Genomic DNA, 18017 nt, shown 5'->3' on the forward strand with positions numbered 1-18017 from the left:
TCATTTTCAAGATTAAAATCGTCAGAACGGAACTTTTCAAACCATCAACGTACGGTGTTCATTAGCCACATCCTTCCCAAATACTTTGTTGATATTTTGAGCCGTCTGTGCTGCATTGGTTCCACAGTGGAACTCATATTCAAAAATAACATGAATTTTTGACTTATCCATAGTTTCACAAAAATGGCTCTAAAAATTTTTTTTGAAAGACAATCACAAGTGGGTGTTTGAAAGAATGAGGATGTCTCTTTACAATAAAAAAAAAGAGAAGTGTCAAATGTTAGAGATTCAGAGATATCAACTGTCAAACTTTGTGCTTAAGGACATTGGACATTCCATACTTAATAACCTAATATATGTCATGTTTTCTCTATTTAGTCATCCCTTGATGGCCACTTCAGTTATTTCCATATCGTGGCTATTGTGAATAATGCTGACATGGTACTGGCATAAAAAAGTTCCATTTTCTTGATTTTTTCCTTATTTGCAAAGTTAATAAATCATTAAGTCAGCAGTAGCAATGTAGGAAATTGCTAGGGATAATACTTGTCATTTCTGTTTTCCTCTTTGACTTCCACCACAGTCACTAAAACCTGCCATGAAAAATGTGGAGAAAAAATTACCAAGACCCTCACTAGAAAGGCGAAAGGAGCTTATTTATCTCTGTTATCACTACAGAGGGATTTAAACAGTTTAAACTTCTCCACAACAAACCAGTCTGTGCAAACTTGTATGTATGCTTGTGTCTCATGTGCAAGTCGCCCAGCCGCTGGAGGCCGGCGGCCGTCACCCCCGGGCGCCGGGGCGGGGCGCTGTCCCCCGAGGGCTCAGGGCTGCCGCAGCCGAGGGCCGCCCGCGCGCCCGGGCACTGACCAACCGTCTTCAGCCGGGGCCGCCTTTGCTGTGGCCGAGCCATGTTCCTCCTCCTCGCTCTGCTCGCGGGGCTTGCGAGGCCGCAGGTCCGCCCGGGTCAGTCCACGGTCGCCTCCCATTCCTTCTCCTTTTGCTTCAGAGCGGCCTGGGCTCCTCTGGGGAACAGTTCCCTGCAGCTCTGAGACCTCACCCCGCTCCGTTCCAGGGTCCCCTGCTGGTGCCTCCCGTGCCCCTCGGCACCCCTGCCCAGACCAGGCCAGGTGCACCGCGGACAGCAGCGGAGGAGGCGTCTGCCCCGCACTAGGGTCTCAGCGGGCCACACGCGGTGCGACGGAGGGTGGCGGTGGGGGTGCACAGCCCTCAGTCTATTCCTCAGAGTCCTGAGGAAAACCAGCCCTGGGGGATTCTAGAAAGGATTTAGATAGGCCTGGAGACCTGAAATGTCTAATGGTTTGTGTCTTGGCCACTTTCAATGTGTCATTTTCAATGTGTCATTTTCAATGTGTCATTGATAATGTGAAACCTGTAGACAAGAAGGAGTGTGGACACATACAAAAAAGTAATTAAAAGTTTAGACCCTCCCGTGGGCTCCAGGATAAGAACCCATTCTTGACCCAGAGGATTGTTGATGCAAAAACACAAAACCAGAAACATTTTCTTGCTGCAGATTCTGAAGGAATATTCCTGCATGTCACAGTTCCACAGAAGATAATGTCAAATGAGAGTGAAGTTTCAGAGAGAAAGGTAAATAATCAAGAATAGTTATTTTATATATAAAATTTTAAGGGTATTTTTATTTAATATGTCAGATCATGCTAATATGTATTCATTTGCAATGCACAATATTTTAACCTTGTTTTTATCTTAGTACATTTTGGTCCTCCCATTCCCACATTTCTACTATTTATTTCCCTTTGCCCTTCCCTCATCTCTTCTATATTACTTGTTCACGATTTCCAAGAAATATTGAACATCTTTCAGCAATCATACTGGCAGGGAAACAAGTCAATATGAAATATGTATGACAATAGTCCAGCTAGAAATTATTAGAAATTGTTAGAGATTGGTGTTGAACAAAATTTAGAAATGTAAAATTTGACCCACAAGCAAGAATTAGTAGCACTAACAGCCAAAGAAAGAAATAAGGAAAATAAAAAACAAAAATGTCACATTTGCCAAATTATGATGAAAAAAATTATAATTAATAAATATTAAGTGAAAAAAATGCTTATCTACCATATAAAAAGTGATTACATTGAAGGCATCTGGTCTTAAATATTATCCTGATTAATACACTTCAAATTATCATAGTTAAAATGTTTTATATTATAATTTGAAGTCACAGTACAGAGGTTGAGATTTCCATGTGTTTAAAATGGCGGGTCCAATATGGGTTAACCCTGTGAAATTTTTTTCAGGTTGAAATAGCAATTTTAAAAATAAAAATAAAGGAAAAAATTAAAATCCATTAATTCTATTTTGGCACATAATATTGGAACCTATTATATTTATGATCTGCTACTGAACAATTCTACTACTAACAATGTTCTACTACTGGACAATTATAATAAAAATAAATAAAATATATGTGAATGTGAATTTGGGAATTGCCAAAAAGTAAATCATTTTGTTTAGAGAAATTGGAAAATATTTTCATGTACTAATTTCATTTAATCTTCATATTAACCTTCTGAAGAAGGATATATATATATATATCTACATAGATATATGAAACTTTTTTTTTTTTAAGAAAGAAGATTGAAAAATGTTAAGGGCATCAGATCTACAAGTGTCAGGATATAGAGTCTAATCTTTAATTTGTAACTCCAATTCCTCTACAGTAAGCTGCCTTATGCTGAGAAATTCTTTGCATAAGAGTTATTTTCTTCTATTGTTTATTCTGATTTACTACTGTTTTTCATTGTCATTGCATGATCACTTTAAACTTCAAATTGCTGACTGCTGGTCAAGAAGCAGGTAACAACTTTTCAGGACATGAAATAGTTTTACTATGGAAGACATGAAGTGTTCAGCATTTGTCTACATTTTTGGTATTCTTTATTTGGAATTCTTGAAGCCATTTTATTCTTTTATTATATTTTTAAAACTTTATTGATATAAAATTGCACATATCTCGTGTTTTGATGAGTTTGGGCATATGCGTATGCCCTTGATATCATTACTATAATCAATGTATGAAACATATCTGTCACTGTGTGTGCATTTCACTATGCACTTCCGTTTTCGTTTTTGTTTGTTTTATTTTTTATGTATGATAAGAGCACTGAACATGATAATTATCCTCTTAACATATTTTAAAGTGCATAATACCATATTGTTACCTATAGGTATTATGTTGCACAGCAGATATGTAGAATTCATTCATCTTGTGTAACTGAAACTTTACGCCCGTTCAGCAATAATTCCCCATTTCTCCCTCTCTCCAGCCCCTGGAAACCACCATTCTATTCTGCTTCTAAGAATTTGACTATTTTAAATGCCTCATATAAGTGGAGTCATATGTTATTTGTTACTCTGTGACTGGCTTATTTTACATAGCATAACATACTCCAGGTTTATTCATGTTGTTGTTGCAAATAGCAGGATTTCCATCTGGCTATAACTTCCAGTACAATATTGAATAAAAACTTTGAGAGCAGAAATTTCTTTCTTATTTTAGATTGTAGAGAGGACACTTTCAGTCATTCATTAATAAATATGATGTTAGCTATAGATTTTGTTCAATTTCTTTTTTAAAAATATTTGAGGACATTTTCTTCGTTGATAGTTGCTAATAAAAATGTTTAAATTTATAAATCATTCTTTAATCACTATTAAAGGGAGGTTTGTAAATTTTCTTTTAATTGCTGTTCTTTTGTTCCTGTAAGCCACTAAGTTTTATAGGTTATGGCTTTGCCATTGTTTATTTAATTTTTTTTCTAATTTATTTTAATTACTTCTTTGACTTATGGGATATTTAGATGTGAGTTGTTTAATTTCTAAAAATTTGAGAGGTTATCCAGATATTTCTGATACTGATTTATAACTTAATTTTATTGGATCCAGATAATTTGCTTTCTGTGACTTAAAGGTTGTTAAGGTATTGAAGCTTGGCAGAAAATAAGGTGTATCTGAGTCATCATCCCCTGCGGATTTGAAAAAATACGTGTATTTCATTTTGGTGGATTGTGTGTTCTACAAATGTAAATTAGTTCAAGTTGATTGATAGTATTCGTTGGTCTTCTATGTTTTTGCCAATTTTCTATTACTAACTCTATTTCTGATTAAGTGCTTTGTTTGAGAAACAGAGTTTTGACTTGCTAATGAGCCTTAATAAGACAGAATGCTTAATCAAGCCACAGAGTTACCAGAGCTGCCCATTATGAATTTGATATTATGTGACCTGTAAAGCTTAAAGTAAGACATGCAGAGCAGGACTTCGTTATCAAATGGAAGGGGTACATATGTGACTGGGCTTGGCTATGCCTTAAGGCACAACTAAATCACGTGAGGAAATAGCCCAAATGCCCATGGTCTCAGTTCCTGCTATTATCTTCTGTCTTCCAGCCTGTACAGCAGGGGCCAAGTGGCGACATTTTACTGTTGAAATCTCCATGTATAAGTAATACTTGTCTCTTCCATCTTTCAGTTCTTCATGCATTTTACAGCTTAATACGCACTTAGATTTATGTTGTCTTCTTGGTGAATTGACACTTTTATCATTCTGAAATGCCTCTGCTTTTCTCTACTATTATTTTTTATTATCCTGCAATGTACTTTTTCAGTTTTTAATGTACACATCCAGTTTACTTATGATTAGCATTTCAACGATGTATTTCTCTCTGATATCTTAATCAATCCATGTCTTTTGAGAACAACATATAACTGCATCTTGTTTTTTTATCCAATCTTAAATTATCTATATTTTAAAAAATGTAATGTTCAAAAATATGCATAATATAAAATTCACCACCTTAACTATTTGAAGGGTACAATTTAGTAGATTTAATTATATCCACCTTATTGTGCAACAAATCTCTAGAATTTTTTCATATTGTAAAACTGAATCTGTATACCCATTAAACACCAATTCCCTTTCTGGCCTTCCCACAGCCTGCCCTTTTCAACCATCATTCTACTTTCTGTTTCTGTGATTTTGACTAATTTATAAATATTTTATATGAGTTAAACCATACATTATTATTTCTTTTGTGACTGGCTCACTTCAATCAGCATAATGTACTTGAGGTTCAACTATGCTTTAGCATGAGATAGGTTTTCTTTTTTTTTTTAATGATTACATAATATTTCATTTTATAGTCTACATTTTATTCATCTATTCATCTGTTGGCAGGCATTTGGGTTGCTTCTACCTCTTAGCTGTGGTGAATAATGATGCAAAGAACATGAGTTTGCATGTATCTTTTTGAGATACTGCTTTGAATTCTTTTGGGTACCTACCCAGAAGTGAGATATCTGAATCATATAATTCTATTTTAAATTTTTTGATGAACCTCTCTAATATTTTTTATACAGGCTGCATTATTTTTGCCTTCTCACCAATAGTGTACAAAAGTTACAGTTTCTCCAAATGCACACCAACTCTTGCTATTTTCTCTTCTTTGGATAGAAGCCATCCTAAAGTGTATAAGGTTTTGATTTGCACTTCTCTTACGATTAGTGATGTTGAGCATCTTTTTATATGCTGGTTAGCCATTTGTGTATCTTCTTTGGAGATTTGTCTACTCAAGTCCTTTGCTCATTTTTAATTGGATTTTTTTGGGGTTTTTTGTTATTGCTGCCATTGAGTTGTAGGAGTTCCTTATATATTCTAGAATTAACCCTTTATGAGATATATGATTTTCAAATATTTTCTCCCATTCACATGTTGCCTTTCCAGTTTGTTGATTATTTCCTTTTATCTACAGAAGTTTTTACGTTTGATGTTGTCCCATTTATTTTTTCTCTGTTCCCTGTGCTTTAATTGACATATCCAAGAAATTCTTGCCAGTTCCAATGTTCTGAAGCTTTTCTCTAGAGTTTTTTTCTAGGACTTTTACAGTGTTAGGTATTGCATTTAGGTCTTTAATCCATTTTGAGTTGATTTTTGCACATGGCGTGAGGTAAATGTCCAATTTCATTCTTTTGCTTGGATATCCAAATTTCCCAGCACTATTTGTTGAAGACGTTATCCTTTTCTCATTATGGTATCTTGGAGCCCTTGTCAAACATAATTTGACCATATACACAAGGGTTTATTTCTGGGCTCTCCAATCTATTCCATTGGTTGAAATATCTGTCATTATGGCAGAATGACACTCTTTGGATCACTGTTACTTTGTACTATGTTTTGATATGAGGAAGTATGAGGCCCACACATTTACTTTATTTTCAGAATTGTTAAAGCCTTTTGGGGCTCCTTTACATTCATATGAATTTTAGGGTGGTTTCATCTAGTTCTAAAAATTGAGGCTTTGATCAGGATTGCATTGAATCTGTATATCACTAAGGACATAAGGGACATTTTAATAATATTGAGTTTTTCAATCCACAGACACAGGATTCCTTTGCTTTTATTTTTATTTTCCTTGATGTCATTTAGCAATGTTTTGTAGCTTTCAGTTTATTCCTAGTTACTTAATTCTTTTTGATGCTATTGTAAATGAAATTGTTCTTGTAATCTCCTTTTTGCTTATTGTTAGTGTACAGAAACAATCAATTTTGTGCTAATTTTTTATCTTGGATTTTACTTATTTATTTATAATTTATTATTATTTTTGATTGACAAATCATAATTGTATACATCTATGGCATACAATGTGATGTTGTCATGTATTTAAACACACACATACATACAATGTGGCATGGCTGAATCATGCTAATTAACATATGAATCGCCTTGTTTAGCTATCATTTTTTAGGGGAGACATTTAAAATTTACTCTCTTAGTTATTTTGAAATATATAATATGTTGTTGACTATAATCAACTTTCTGTGCAAAAGACCCTCTCTTTTTTGTGATTGTGTGTGTCATCCTTATAATTTATTTTTTCTTAAATTTTTAATATCAAAATATTAAGGGGGTACAATGGTTTGGGTTACATGGATCACTTTTGTAATGACTGAGTCATGGCTGTAAGTGTGGCCATCACCCAAATAGTGTTCATTGTACCTGTTAGGTAGGTTTTTGCCCATCCCCTCCTCTCCGGCCCCCCCTGCTTGATTTCCACTGAATTTTACTTCCCTCTGTGCACATATGGGCTCATGGGTTTGTACCAATTTAATAAAAAGTATATGTCATGTTTGTTTTTCCATTCTTTAGATACTTCACTTAGGATAATGGTCTCCAATTTCATCCAGATTGTAGTAAAAAATATTAATTCATCTTTTTTGTGGCTGAGTAGTATCCCATGATATATATATACACCACATTTTGTTAATCCACTCATGAATTGATGGACACTTGGCTTGATTCCACATCTTTGCTACTGTGAATTGTGCATCAATAAACATTTGAGTGTAGGTGTTTTTTGGCAAACTGTCTTCTTTTTCTTTTAGTAGATATGTAGTAGTTGGATTGCTAGATCAAACAATAGGTCTACTTTTAGTTCTTTGAGGAATCTCCATATTGTTTTCCATAGAGTTTGTACTAATTTGCAGTCCTACAAAGACGGTATAAACATTCCTTTCTGTCTGCATCCATGCCAACATCTATTTTTGGACTTTTTAATAAAAGCCATGCTAACAGGGGTAAAGTGGTATTTTATTGTGGTTTCAGTTTGCATTTTCCTGATAATTAGTGACATTGAGCATTTTTTCATACATTTATTGGCCATTTGTCTGTATCCTTTTGAAAAGTCCTGTTCATGTCATTCACCCACTTTTTAAAAGGGTTGTTTGTTTTATTCTTGCTGATTTGCTTGAGTTCTTTGTAAATTCTAGTTATTAGCTCTTTATCGGATGCATAGCTTACAGAATAACAACTCCCATTCTGTAGGTTGTCTATTTGTTCTGTTGATTATTTCCTTAGCTGTGCAGAAGCTTTTTTAATTTTATCAAGTGCCTTTATTTATTTTTGTTGTTGCTGTAATTGCCATTGAGATCTTAGTCAGAAATTCTTTGCCTAGGCCAGTATCTAGAAGAGACTTATCTACATTTTTTCCTAGAATTGTTATGGTTTTGTGCCTTACATTTAAATGTTTTATCCACCTTGAATTAATTTTTGTGAGTGGTGAGAAAAAGGGGTCCTGTTTCATTCTTCTGCATGTGGCTATACAATTTTCCCAGCACCTTAGATTGAATAGGACTTCTTTTCCCCAGTGCGTACTGTCTGCTTTGTCAAAGATAAGGTGGCTACATGTGGATGGTTTTATATCTGGGTTCTCTTTTCTGTTCCATTGGTTTATGTCTCTATTTTTGTACCAATATCTTGCTGTTTTGGTTACTATAGATTTGTATTATAGAATAGTTTGAATTCTGCTCATGTGATTCCTCTTGATTTGTTCTTTATGCTTAAAATTGTTTTGGCTATTCAGGCTCTTTTCTGGTTCCAAATGAAGTATAAAATTATTTTTTTCTATGTCTGTGAAATTTGCCATTGCAATTTTGATGAAAATTACATTGAATCTGTAAGTCACTTTGAGTAGAATGGACATTTTAACAGTGTTGATCCTCCTTATCCATGAGCATGATATATTTCTCCATTTGTTTGTGTCATCCACAATTTTATTCCACAGTGTTTTGTAGTTCTTGTAGAGATCTTTCACCTTCTTGGTTAAATACATTCGTAGGTATTTTAGTTTCTTTGTAGCTATTATGAATGGTATTGATTCTTGATTTGACTCTCAACTTGACTGTTCTTGGTGTGTAGAAATGCCACTGATTTGTGTAAATTAATATTGTAAGCTGAGACTTTGTTGAATTTATTTATCAATTCCAGTATTGTCCAAGTGTAGTATTTGGGATTTTCTAGATATAAGATTATATCCTCAGCAAAAAGTGATAGTTCGACCTCCTCTTTCCTGACTTGGATATCCTTTATTTCTTTCTCTTGCCTGATTGATCTGCCTAGGACTTGCAGCACTATGTTGAATAGAAGTAATGACAGGAAGCACTCTGGTCTTGTTCCTGTTCTTAGGGGGAATACTTTCAACTTTTCCCTGTTCAGTGTGATGTTGGCTGTGGGTTTGTAATATATGACTTTTATACTTTTAGGATATTTTTCTTCTATGCCTTGTTTGTTGAGAGTTTTTATCATGAAAGGGTGATGGATTTTGTCAAATGATTTTTTTTTCTGCATCTATTATGATAATCATATGGTCTTTGTTTTGGCTTCTGTCAATCTGTCAATCACATTTATTGATTTATGTATCTTCAATCATCTTTTCTCCCTGGAATGAAACCCACTTGGCCATGGTGAACTAATTTTTTGATATGCTGGTGAATTTGGTTTGCTAGTATTTTATGAGGATTTTTGCATCCTCATGAGTGATATAGGTCTGTAGTTTCCTTTTTTGTTTTTGTGTCCTTTCCTGACTTTTGTATCAAGGTGATACTGGCTTCATAGAATGAGGTGGGGAGGATTCCCTCCTTCTCCATGTTATGGAATAATTTCTGCAGTATGGGTACTACCTCTTCTTTGTAGGTCATGTAAAATTCAGCTGTGAATCCATCTGGTCTGGGGATCTTTTTGGACGATTTTTTTGTAACTGCCCCAATCTCACTGTTTGTTATTTTTCTGTTCAGGAGTTCTGTTTCTTCCTGATTGAGCCTTGGGAGGTTTTGTTTCCAGTAATTTGTCCATTTCCTCTATGTTTTCTAGTTTATGGGCACAGAGATTTTCCTAGTATCTGCAGATGATGTTTTGTATTTCTGTTGTATCAGTTGTAATATCTCCGTTTTCATTTCTGATTGAGCTTATTTGGGTACTTTCTTTTCCTGGTTAATCTAACAAAAGCTCTATCAATTTTGTTTATCTTTTCAAAGAACCAATTTTTGTTTTATTGATTCCTTGTATTTTTTATTGTTTTTTTTTCCCATTCCATTTAGTTCTTCTCTAACCTTAGTCATTTCTGCTCTTCTGCTGGCTTTGGGTTTTGTTTGCTCTTCCTTTTATAGTTCCTTGAGATGTGTCATTAGATTGTTAATCTGTGATCTTTCTATCTTTTTATTGTAGGCATTTAAGGCTATGAATTTTCCTCTTAGGACTGATTTTGCTGAATTCCATAGATTTTGATAGCTTGTGTCCCATTTGTTGTTCAGTTCGAGGAATCTTTTGATTTCCATCTAAATTTTATTATTGACTGAATAATTGTTCAGCATCAGGTTGTTTCATGTCCAGGACTTTGTGTAGATTTGAGTACTTCTCTTGGAATTGATTTATAGTTTTATTCCACTGTGGTCTAAGAAGACAAATGGTGAGATTTCTATTTTTTTAATTTGTTGAGATATGTTTTGTGACCTATAATATGATTAGAATATTCCATCTGCTGATGAGAATGTATGTTCAGTAGTTCTTATGTAAAATGTTCTGTAAATGTCTGTTAGTATCATTTATTCAAGACTAATATTTAGGTCAGTGTTTCTTTTTTTATTTTCTGCTTGGATGGTCTGTCCATCTCTGTCAGTGGGATGTTGAAGTCCCTGACAATTACGATGCTGCCCGTTATCTCTTTGCTGAGATCTAGTAGAATTTGCTTTATGAATCTGAGAACTCCTATTAGGTGCATAAATATTTAGGATTGCTTTGTCTTCTTGTTGAATTGTTCCCTTTACCATAATATGATCATCTTTGTCTTTCGTTACCACTGTTGGCATAAAGTCAGTTATATCTGATATAACAATGGCTATACCTGCTTTCTTTTGGTTTCCATTTCCATTGAATATTTTTCCCATCCCTTCTCCTTGAGTCTGTATGAGTCCTTGTGGATTAGATGTGTTTCCTGGAGACAGCACATACATGGGTTGTATTTTTCAGCCAGCCCATATATCTTGAGTAGCCTGTTTAGACAGTTCATGTTGATTGATAGAATTGATGTGTGCAATGCTGTTCTGTTCTTAATGTTTGGTATTACTTATTACTTTGTTTACACTATTTTTTATGAGCTCTGAGCTTTAGCTTTTTGATGGTTTTATACTGGTGGGTGTCTATTGTTCTGAAATGTGTCTAATGCAGTTCTGAGTATTTCCTGCAGGGCAGGACTGATCTGAAGTAATTCCCTCAGTGTTGCTTGTCTGGAAAATTTTTTATTTCTTCTTCATGTATGAAACTTAGTTTTTCAGGATACAAAATTCTAGGTTGGCAGTTGTTCTGCTTAAGAAGACTGAAGATGGGGTCCCAATCCCATCTGGATTGTAAGGGCTGCATTGAGAAGTCTGCAGTTAGTTTGATGGGTTTTCCTTTGTAAGTTACTTGATGTTTTCGCCTCTTGACTCACAGAAGGTCCTCCTTCATGTTGACTTTCCCCAGTTTGATGACAGTATGTCTTGGTCATTGCCTCTTGGTAATGAATCTCCCAGGTGTTCGTTCAGCTACTTATACCTGGATCTCTAGCAAGATCAGGGAGGTTTTCCTCAATTATTCCCTCAAATAGGTTTTCCAGCCATTGTGCATTTTCCTCTTCACCTTCAGGGATGTGTATGATTCTTATATTTAGCCATTTTACATAATCTCATCTTTCTTGTAGGCACTGTTTGCTCCTCTTGATTCTTTGTTCTTTATTTTTTACTGACTGTATTAATTCAAAAGTGTTATCTTCAGACTCTTAAATTCTTTCTTCAGCCTGGTCTAATCTATTCTTAAAGTTTTCACTGTGTTTTGTATTTCTGTAAATGAATTTTTTATTTCCAGAAGTTATGTATTTTTTATATGTCTATCTCTTTAGTAATTTTTCATTCATTTTCTGAATTATTTTTTCTGGATTCTTTGAGTTGGTTTTCCAATTTCTCTTGGATTTCATTGCGCTTCCTTACAAACTATACATGGAATTCTGTATCTGTCACTTCAATATTTTCATTTTGGTTGGTATTCATTGCTAGAGAGCTGCTGTGCCGCTTTAGGGACACACCTTAAACACCTTCAGTGTTGTTTTGGGGACTTGTGCCCAGCTCTAACCCATAAGGAGAAGCACTTGAATTCCCCAGACAGTGGGAGGAACCTTGGAACTTCGAGAAGAGTCCCTATTCTCCACTGTAGCAGAGGTGGTTAGGGGAATGAGGCTGGGTTAAGCTGAGTTGGGTTAGCTTGCTCTCAGGCTCCACAAAACTTGGGAAGGTAGCTGTCTTGGCAAGGATGGAAGGTCCATTCCCAGGCCTCTGGGGAAAGCCACCAGGGAGGGACTGAAGTGGCCCCATCCAGCCAGAAAATCTGCTCACAGGGGAAGGGCCATCTGAGATTCACAGTTAAGCTGTTGGGATTGGGTTTCACTCTCCTTCCTCCTCCCCTGCCCCGAGTATCTGCCAGCAGGTGGGAGCTCAAACTTAGGTCTCCCATGATGTTGGTGTGGGCTTGGAGCTTACCTGCCCAGGATCTCACCCTGGCCTGAGAGCATGGACTTCTTGTGGGTGGAGGGGTGGTCCATGAGTGCACTGTGGCTAGGACCCACACTGCACTCTCTTATCAGTTCTTCCCACGTGGACTCCCTTGCCTCCTGAGATTAGTTTACAAATCTCCCCTCTATGCCCCTGAGCAACATGATCAAGTCCTGAGGGTAAAGGATCTGGCCTCTGGGCCTGTTCCTGGGTCCCCAGAGATCAATACCTAACTTCCAGGGAGAAGTGGGCTGGTCCCAGGTCGCCTTTTGGGTGCTCAAGCATGGTTGATGTACCTCTGCTTTGTTTGTGCCCTGCTCTGAGCAGCCAGGCAAGCAGCACTAGGGAGGGCCCGTGAGCAGGGACCTCACAGTCAGAACACCACTTAGTCTGCTGCAGGTCTTTAAGAGAAAAAGTGTGAGCCCCACTCTCTTTGGAAGCCTCAGTGTGGCACCAACAGTGGGGAAGTAGCTTCTTCTGAGAGCCTTGTCTCAATCATCCCTCTTGGCAGTAATGGGCAGAGGAAGGGACGGGGGAGGAACTGAGTCTGAATGGAGGAGAGATGGCACTCTGATCATCTCTATCCCTCTCTCTCTGGAAGGCAGCCTGCCTGGAATTTCCAGTCTGTGGGGTCACACAGATCCCCTGTGACCCACCAGCCCCTGTGGCTCCTGTAGTGTGGGATGCACTTGGGAAGTATTGGTGTGGGAATGAGCAAGATGAAAACCAAGGGGCTGAAGCTCCTTGGGGTGGACAAAGGTGCACAGTGGGTGGAGAAGCAATATGGCACCTGCCATCTCAGCTCGGGTGTGTGGTGACAGGAAGCAACCCCAAGGGTGCTGGCAGCCTGGTGCTTTGTTCTCAAGAAACTCCCAGTTCACTGGCAGCAGCAGCTTTTGGGCTCATGAGGGTAGAAAGGCTCTCCAGCAGCTCAGGAGCCTGCTGATGGCCAGAGGTGTGAAGGAGAAAGAAACAAACGCCCAACTACCCTTTTCACTGGGCTCCAAGCCTCATGTGGGTCAGTCTCTGCTGATATCTTGCTCCTTCTTATTCTGCTTTGCAACTTCTTCCCATGGAATCTCTGGTAGGTTCTGGCACTTTTCCCTCAGAATTACACCTGATCTATGTTTGTTTTTTTTTTTTTTTTTCTTTTTCATCTAAAACTTTTCCTTCTTTCTGAGACAATCTGGCAGCTGATGCCTCTGATCAGCCGTCTTGTCTCTTCCCTTCCTGTCTGTCTGTTAAACTTTGTACTCTTTGTTCAACAACATCTCCATGTACTCTCTCCCCACCCCATCAGCTTCTGGTAACGATTAGTCTACTCTCTACTTACGTAGATTCAACTTTATTAGATTCCACGTATAGGTGAGATCCTTGAGTCATATGTTTTTCTGTAGCTGGCTTATTTCACTTAGCATAATGTGCATTGATTTTGTATTCTGCAACTTTACCAAAATTATTTGTTAGTTTTAGCAGTTTGGTTGTGTGTGTGTGTGTGTGTGTGTGTGTAAGAGAGAGAGAGAGAGAGAAATCTTTAGACTTTTCTACATATAAGATTATGTCATCTGCAAACAGAGATACTATAACTTTCCACTTTGGATGCCTTTTATTTATTTTCTCTTGTCTTGTTACTCTGGCTAGGACTTCCAGTACTATGTTGATTGTAGTGGCAAGAGTACTATGTTTGACAGAAGTAGCAAAGAGTGCCACCTTTGCCTTGTTCCTGATATTAGTTAAAACGTTTTCTGTCTTTCGCCATTGAGTATGTTAGCTGGGATTTTAAAATATTGTTTTCATTATGCTTTGATAGCTTGCTTATAGTCTTAGTTTATTGAGTGTTTTTTTTATCATGTAAGTGTGTTAAATGTTGTGAAATGCTTTTTCTGTATCAGCTGAGATGATGCTATGGTTTACATGTTTTTTTGTCCCCTTCAAAATTTATATAGAAACCCTAATTTCCAACAAGTTGATATCAAGAAGTATGACTTTTAGAAGTGTTTGAGTCACGAGGGTGTTTGAGTAATGAGGGGAGCTCTCATGAATGGGATTAGGTGCCCTTATAAAAGGGCTCCACAGTGGCAGTTTGCGCTTTTCTGTATTTCTGTCCCATCTACCATGTGAGGGCACAGTGTTCTCTTCCTCTGGAGGACACAGTGACAAGGCACCCTGTTGGAAGCAGAGAGGGCAGCCCTCATTAGACACCAAACCTATGGGGGTCTTGATTTTGGACTTAAAAGCCTTCAGAACAGTGAGAAATAAATTTCTATTATTTAAAATTAGCCAGTGTGTGAAATATTTTTTTTATAACAGCACAATTAACTAAGAAAGAAACTGGTACCAAGACTGGGGTGTTTGTATAACGAACCTAAGAATGTGGAAGCAGCTTTGGGTAGAGGCTGGAAGAGTTTGAGGTGCATCCTAGAAAAAGCGCGAATGGAGCATTAAAGGCAATTCAAGTGAGATTCATCGTAGAGAGTCTCAGCATTGTCAGTGATTATTGCCGTGGCCTAGATCAGAACACTCGTAGAAATGTGGACAGTAAAGGCCATTCTGATGAGGTTTAGACAGAAATGAGCATTTCTTATTGGAAACTGGAGGAAAAAACATCGCTATTACAAAGTGGCAAAGAACTTGGTTGAATTTTGTCTATGTCCTAGTACTTTGTGGAAGACATAATTTAAGAGCCATGAACTAGGATATTTATCTTTAAGAAAAGTGTTCAGGGCACTGCATGGCTTCTCTTAGCTGATTATAGTAAAATGCAAGAAGAGGGAAACAATTTTAAAGACCAAAAGGGGATAGAATGTAAAAATTTGGAAAATTCTCAATGTGACAATGTAAAGAATCAAATAAATGTGTTTTAGAGAAAAAAACCAAGGAAGTGGCCAAGAAGGCATTTGATAAGGGTATTAGTATGGTTAGAGGCAAGCCAGATAATATTCAGAAAGAGAATTGGAGAATTGGCCCAATGGTGTTTTGGAGATCTTCAAGGCTGCTGTGCATATTACAGGCCCAGAATGCCAGCACTATGAGGGCAAAATAGTCTTAAGAGATGGGCTCAGGGCATCAGAGGGGTCCAGGACACCTGTAGAGCTTTGGGGCTCACTGCCCAGAAATGCCTCAAGTCTCTGTTTTCAGCATTCTGATCCAGGACTCTTTAGCCACTGTAGCTGTGGCTGAAGCCCAGTGGGACTCAGGCTGCTGTGGCACAAGCCATAAACATTGATGACATCCAGATGGAGCTAATTCTGTAGATGAATATAATAGCTGTGGAATCATGGTTTCCTCCAGCTAGATTTCAAAGGATGCTTTGTAGAGCCATAGGGCCCAGGCAGACACATGCTGCAGATGGCGGGACACTGCAGAGAGCCCTCACAAGGACAGTGCCTACTGAAGCCATGGGAGCAGGGCCTCCCTTGAAATCCTAGAACTGTAGCGCCATCATTGTGCAGCTGCAGCCTGGAGATCCATCAGAACCTGACTCCAACCCATAAGAATTGCTGTGTGGGCTGTGCCCAGCAAAGCCATGGGGACAGGGACTTCCAGGGCCTTGAGGGCAAAATTCCTACTCCAGTGTGTCTGTAAGGCAGGATATGGAGTCAAAGAAGGTTATTCTCAAGTATTAAGATTTAATGCTTGCCCTATTGGATTTTGAACTTAGTTGGGACCTGTTACCCTGTCTTGTTACCCATGTCTCCCTTTTGCAGTGGGAATGTCTATCCTATGCCAGGCCCACCATTGTATTTTGGAAGCACACGACTTGTTTGATTTCACAGGCTCACAGCTGGAGGGGAATTTGCCTAAGGATAAAACACACCTTTGAGTCTCACCCATCTCTGATGTGGATGATATTTAGATGAAACTCTGGACTTTAGAAAACGTTTGAATTGATGCTGAAACAAGTTAAGACTTGGGGCTATCGGGATGAAATCAAAGCCCTTTGTATGTAAAAAGGACATGAAATTTTAGGGACCAGGGTGGAATGCTATGATTTCAATTTTTTATCACATACAAAATTCACATTAAAACTTAACTCCTACTGCAATACTATGAAGAGTTGTTGCCTTTAGGAGGTGCTATAGTTTGGGATATGGTTTGTTTGTCCCCATGACAACCCATATTGAAATTTGATCCCCAATGCGGCAATATTGGGAAATGGGCTCTGGTTGGAGGTGTTTGAATTATGGAAGTGGATCCCTCATGAATGCCTTGGGGCTGTTCTCACCATAGTGAGCGAGTTCTCATTCTTGAGAGATGGGATTAGTCCTCGTGAGAGTGGATGAGTTCCTGCAAGAGTGTCCTCTTGCGAAGCCAGGGTGCCTCTCAGGTTTGTCTCTCTTTGCGCTTGTCCACTTACCCCTTTGCCCTTGTCTGCCATGTTATGACACAGCACAAAAGCCCCTGCCAGAGGCCAGGACCACTCCCTTGAACTTCTCTGCCTTCAAAACTGTAATTTAAACAATTCCTTTTATCTTTATAATACCCAGCCTCAGGTATTCTTTTATGGCAACACAAAATGAACTAAAATAGGAGGTGATTGAGTTATGAGGGTTCTGCTCTCATGAGTAGGATTAGGTGCCCTTGTGAAAAGACTTCATGGGGGGAGTTTGTCCTTTTGTGACCCACCATCCCTTCTGCCACGTGAGGACACAGCATTCTTCTCCTCCAGAGCATGGACCAACAGGGGTGATCTTATAAGAAGTAAAGTTGTATCATAGCAGCACAGAACATACTAAGATAACACTCATGTGATTTTTGTTTTTTATTCTGTTAGTGTGGTATATGACATTGATTTTTGTATCTTGCACTATTATTGTATTTGAGGAATGAATCCATCTTGTTGATTTTATAATACTTTTATAATACTTTTAAAGTTCTCTTGAATTTAGTTTGCTGGTATTTTCTTGAGAATTTTTGCATCATTAATCAAGAATACAGGTCTGTCACTTTCTTTTCTTGTCAAATTTTTGTCTAGATTTGCTGTCAGCATAGTGCTTGCCTCATAAAACGAATGTGAGAATATTCCTTCTTCCTCAGTTCTTTGGAAGAGTTTTAGGAGCCTTGATGTTATTTTTTTTTTTTACATATTTTATAGAAATTTCCAGTGATAACATCTGGTCCTGGAATTTTCATTGTTGGGAAATTTTTGATCCCTGCTTTGTTTCATGAATAGGCCATATATGTGCCAAGAAACCCCCAAATGTGGCAAGAGCTAAGAAACCAAAGAATGAGGGAGACAAATCCAATTTGTCAATAGAGGGTGATTTACTGGGGAACTTATGGACAGAAGCGTGGTCTTGAGTGGCAGCAAGACCAGTAGATATCCACACTGCTACAGACCTAAGGTTTATATACCACAGGGAAAGGGTTAGGGTTAGGGTTACACATGCTCCAGAAGGTTGTACAGAATAAAGTCGACCTTTCAGGAAAAGGTGAGAGTGCAATGTGTGTTGTAGCCTATAATTTGCCAAAGGGCAGGATTTATGGTAAGTATGTGTTTACAATGACATAAACATTGTCTTGACTTACACAAGGAAGAGGAAATGAAGTAGAAATATTGGAGCCATTCCCAAGATTGGGGTTAATCAAAAGTCAACATGGCAGATTAGCATCCA

General features: G+C 37.8%; 1 protein-coding gene across 1 annotated transcript in view; it reads left to right on the forward strand.

The window, feature by feature from the left end:
- The window catches only part of LOC138393674 (disintegrin and metalloproteinase domain-containing protein 18-like), a 105756-nt gene that overhangs the window by 6008 nt on the left and 81731 nt on the right, over positions 1 to 18017 (forward strand). The window contains exons 3-4 of the mRNA XM_069485053.1: positions 759 to 1198; positions 1541 to 1617. Of these exons, the coding sequence (XP_069341154.1) occupies positions 759 to 1198; positions 1541 to 1617 (517 nt within the window). The remainder of the gene's footprint in view (positions 1 to 758; positions 1199 to 1540; positions 1618 to 18017) is intronic.

Source organism: Eulemur rufifrons, chromosome 12, assembly GCF_041146395.1.
Source record: "Eulemur rufifrons isolate Redbay chromosome 12, OSU_ERuf_1, whole genome shotgun sequence".
In the NCBI taxonomy this organism is placed as follows: Eukaryota; Metazoa; Chordata; class Mammalia; order Primates; family Lemuridae; genus Eulemur; species Eulemur rufifrons.